This window comes from Halyomorpha halys, unplaced genomic scaffold (assembly GCF_000696795.3).
Source record: "Halyomorpha halys isolate HHAL.00 unplaced genomic scaffold, Hhal_1.1 Scaffold44.1, whole genome shotgun sequence".
Taxonomy (NCBI): domain Eukaryota; kingdom Metazoa; phylum Arthropoda; class Insecta; order Hemiptera; family Pentatomidae; genus Halyomorpha; species Halyomorpha halys.
This window is the reverse complement of record NW_027115243.1, coordinates 330,002-335,166: the sequence shown is the minus strand read 5'-3', so window position 1 is coordinate 335,166 and position 5,165 is coordinate 330,002. Positions and strand designations below refer to the sequence as shown.

The 5,165-nt window shown below is 31.2% G+C and overlaps 1 protein-coding gene across 1 annotated transcript in view; it reads right to left on the bottom strand.

The window, feature by feature from the left end:
• Positions 1-615: 615 nt before the first annotated feature.
• The window catches only part of LOC106688813 (uncharacterized), a gene marked incomplete in the record, with an annotated part of 23,219 nt that continues 18,669 nt past the window's right edge, over positions 616-5,165 (bottom strand). Inside the window, 2 exon segments of the mRNA XM_067052311.1 lie at positions 616-715; positions 3,047-3,283. Of these exon segments, the coding sequence (XP_066908412.1) occupies positions 698-715; positions 3,047-3,283 (255 nt within the window).

Below are 5,165 nucleotides of genomic sequence, written 5' to 3'. Positions count from 1 at the left end.
TTTTTTTTTTAAACTGGTGACTGTTGGAAGAGAAGTTATAGGTAGATGTGAAATATTTTGTACAGAAACAATTATTGTCCAAGTAAATGGTAACATCTATATAGAATACTCACTTAGCAAAATGAAGGATTTGAAATATCCTGCAAAGAACCAGGTATTGTCAAAGTAAATAAAAAGGTCTGCAAGTAGATATATTTGAGGCTACGATATTCAGTAAAGTTCACTTTTTTTAGTTTATAGATTGGAAAATAACAATGCTAGACAAATGACAACTAGTGAGTGCTTATCAGTGGGGTAAAATTATACATCGGGATGATATACCTTATAATGTATGAATATTTTAGCCAGTGTTAATTTATTTAGCAATAACATTGTATCTTATGAAAAACAAAAGGAGAAATTTCCAGTTTAAACTCATGCAAGCTAATCTGTGGTATTTTTTCTTATATCTTATTATACCTCTTATCTTATACGTTTAAAACCTTAGCTCAGATTTTAAAATAATAATATGCAAACTTGTGTAGAATACTATTTGAGAAAAAAAAGTTTTTATCTATTTTGTCTTCAGTTTTAGTTTGACAGTTCAGATGATAGCATGTATAAACTTGTGAAAAATTGTATGATACTTTTATGTTTTTAATAACATAAGTAGTTGCACTTAATAGTGGATTTTTTTTATCCACTTTTCTTATTACATCTACTTCTCACTCGTCACCTGAAAACAATTAATAAACCACGGTTAGTCTTCATCAAACTGTTTTTACTCATTTAGTTCATATAAAATAATTAGTAAAAAATATTTTGGAAGAATATAGTTAACCATATGAAGTAGATTGTAGGAAGATAGTCCGGGTGCCGGTCAATAAAGATGTCAAAATTATAAAAGAAAACAATATATTGTTAACAAACGTTTCGTCCCACTTTGTAGGGCTTCATCAGGGCTGTCAGATTAAAACAGAGCCTCAGTCGAAGCCCTGCAAGGTGGGGCGAAACGTTGGTTAACAATAAATACTTTTCATTTACTATTTTGATAGCTTTATTCATCGCCACCTGGACTATCTTTCTACAAAAAAATATTTATTTGTGCCGAAGTTTCAACATGAATTTCAGGTCTTCATCAAGGCTAAAACACCAAAAGAGATAACAACCATCATTCAGAGATAATAAAAACATAAAAATTTAAAAAAAATAATAAACTAACAACTTTGGAAATTTACATAACAATGAATTGAAAATAAAATAGTTAATTGATAACCATGGAAGAAGATATTAGTAGATTGTTGACAATGAGAGATGATATGTATATAGTGGTAAGAAGATATGTATAAGAGAAGATATGTTAGTAGTGTCTAAAAAACTGAAAAACAATTTCAATTAACATGATGAACTGTATGAAAGAAAAATAAAATATATGATTCAATGGGCAAGAAAGTGACATAGACGAGTAAAAATAATTTTTTTTTTAATTATATAGATGAGAATAAAAATTAGTTACATTAAGAATACAGCGTATGTAGAAACAATAGAGAATTAAAGGAAGATAAAATATCAGGGATTTTACCAGGATCAAGGACAAGGAGGAGGTCATCTACACAAAAGGCTTATCTTTGAATGCTTCTTTATTCAACTAGAACCTTCTTTTGTTAATTAAAAACCGATAAACGGTACTTATTGATAGCATACACACACTCAAAAAATGTTTCCATACAGCATGCTATTAATTTGCAGGGCTGTTTATTTTCAACTTACTATTTCCTAATGTACAAATAATTAATAATAATGGAAGATTATTGATTGACCGTGTGTATAGTGCATATGAATGGAATATGGTCCCAGTGAGGTAAAAAAAAACTCAAATAATAGATAATTATACTATTTTATTGAGCCAACGTTTCGCCCCACGTTGTAGGGCTTCGTCAGGGCTAAAAAAGATACAAACACTATAGTTACAAAAAGGAAAATAAGAAAAAAAACGTAAGTGTAAAATAACAGGGGTATAAAATGTAAAAAAGTAAGATATAATAATTCATAATAATTATAATAATTTCATTATTCATAATTTCAATATAAATATAATAATTTCTTATTATATCTTACTTTAACGAAAAAGCTGGTTCTAAGTATGAAAAACAGACTACTTGAAATTTTAAGGGCAAAAGGAGGATCCACATGTTATTAGAAAAAATATGTATCAAAATGTAAATATATTTTTTTATAGTGTAGGGAAACTTTTTTGAAGCAAGTTTTTGTAATTAATGATAAATTTAATGTTTTTTTCTCTACTATTCGGTTTAATATATTTATTTATGTTAAAAATAAAAAATGCAATACAAATAATACTGTTGGAAATTTCTTGAATTCCTTCGTTTCCATTTGTCCAATTATATTTGGATGTATGGAAACTTTTTTGAGTGTGTGTATTCCCAAATAAGGCTTAATGTTAGAAGCTTCCAATAATGTCCAGAACAGGAGCGGATTTTCCATTTAGGCCCACTAGGGGCGCTTAGTGCCAAACATATTTGTTTATAACATGAAGTCATAAATGAAATTATTATGAGATAAAAATAAAATTTTCATCATTAGGATTATTTTTTTTAAGGGAGAATGCGTGGTTTTGGGTTCCTACTTCCTCGTATGTTATAAAGAGTTTCAGCAAAAACTCTCGAGGAGCATCGAAACATTAAATCCGACCCTCATCTTGATATTTATAGGTTTTTTGTAGGAAAATAGTCCAAGTGGTGGTCTATAAAGGTGCAAAATAGTAAAAGAAAACTATTGTTAACCAACGTTTCGCTCAACTTTGTAGAGCTTCGTCAGGGCTAATGTGGGTGCAGGTATAGACTGTTAGTGTCAAGCAGTGTTCTACCTGAATCAGGATCAGCTCTGACGAATCCTTACAAAGTGGGACGAAACGTTGGCTAACAGTAAATAGTTTTTCTACTATTTTGCAACTTTAATGACCACCACCCAGACTCTCTTCCTAGAATCTACTTCATACGTTCAACTATCTTCTTCCAATTAGGGATTTTTTCTTCTGTCTACTTACTTTCGGCGTAAGACTAGGCACAGTGATGGTGAGCGTATCCATTTTGAAGTTGGACTTGATGTTAGAGACGTCCGAGTTGGGCGGGACTTCGTACCTCCGGATGACGTGGCGGATGTGGAGTCCGCCCCCTTCCGTCTCGGGGACTGTGACTGTACTCCTTCCTTCCACCACCAACCACGGCCCTTCCACCCGGACGTTTATGTCCTCTTCCTTAAATCCTTTCATTTCGATAGCTATCTAAAAATGTTTATTAGCCTGTGACAGCTGTAATAGAGAAAGGTAGTCGTGTATTATCGATTTCCCTTTGGAAAACGACAAACATTAAAATTGTAGGAGTATAGTCCGGGTGGCGGTCAATAAAGACATCAAAATAGTAAAAGAAAGCTATTTATTGTTAACCAATGTTTCGCCCCATTTTGCAGGGCTTCGTCAGGGCTGTCAGATGGAAACAAAAATCCCGAGTTAACATCGCTGTTTCAATCTGACAGCCCTGCAAAGTGTAATTGAAAACCAACGTTTCGCCCCACTTTGCAGGGCTTAAAGAAAAAACAAGAAGTGCTGAAGAATTTAAAGAAAAGTGCTGAATTATACGGTGTCGCTGAAGCTTTCAAAATAGCAAACAGAAAATATAAGAATACAAAACTTGTAATTCTAACAGATTCCGCTTACGTATGCAATTCACTCAAAAACATACATCGACAACATATTTCACCTTACCTAATAAATAACAATTGAAGAAGCTCATAGTTCATGAAATAATAAATTTAAAGTCCAATGGGTTCCAGGTCATGTGGGTTTGTACGGCAATGAGAGAGCTGACAAGATAGCAAAACGATCCTTGGGAAGAGTAGGAAATGCGAAACTGCTTTTACAGGAAATTTTTAGATGGTTAAAAAAAGACTTCATTAGTGAATGGCAGGATAGGTAGATTTGGCCTGAGAGTCGAGTTGGAAAGGTAAAGATCATTTCACTATGATCTACCTAACGTCTCTCCACGCCCATGGTTCTCTAACACTTGTGTCAAGGTAAATAGAAAAGATATAGTCTAACTTAAAAGATTAAGAATTAACCATGGTCGTACAAATCGCGGCTTGACATTAATCAAAGTTAAAAATATGTAATGATAAATGTTCGACATGCAACTCTATCCAAGACCCATTACATATTATACTAAATTCTAGTAGATATGACAAATACAGGATTAAATATCCCCTCATCCAAAACAATGGCGCTTTCCTCCGAGGGCTGGCAGATTTAGATAGGGCTACTATTCAGTCCTTGTGCAAATTTATAGCAGAATCTAAAGTAGAGTTTTAAAATTAAATAAATAATAACAATTTACATCTTCATCTCTATTCTTTTAACATATAACAACAGGGGCAGTGTAGGACTCCAACGGGAGTCTTGGGCCGACGTAAGAAAAGAAAAAAAAAAGATACAAACATTTTAGAATTAACTATACATTAAAATGACAACATTTCAAAATATTTGTTATGTTTATAAAGTATATAACAAAGAATTAATAATATTTGTTGTTAATAATATTTGTTATTAACAAATATTTATTGTTATAAACATAAAAATAATATTTGTTATACTTTATAAACATAAAAATTGTTTTGTTAATTCTAAAATATTTGTATCATGTTTATTCTTTTAATTTGTTTTCTATTCACCTATGTTTATACTTCTTTAACTTAAAAAATCAATTTTAATAATAAATAATTTTTGCATATATTCCTTATATTTATTCCAGTTTTCGGTCACATCTTACAATGTTTGTGTATCTAGTTTTCATTTAGCCCTGACGTAGCCTTACAAAGTGGGACGAAACGTTGGTTAACAATAAATAGTTCTCTTTTACTATTTTGATAGCTTTATTGATCACCACCTGGACTATCCTCCTACAATCTACTTCATACGGTCAACTATCTTCTCCAAATATAAATTAATGTTTCTATAAGGCAAACATTTAATTTATTCTTGTGATGAAACTACTGAGTAAAAACAAGTAATGCAGACTCTCACCTTATGAATTTCAAGAGGCTATTTTTTTGTTTTTTAGATTATATGTTTTTACATATTTATTGTATGATATGTATACTATTTTTTATTATTA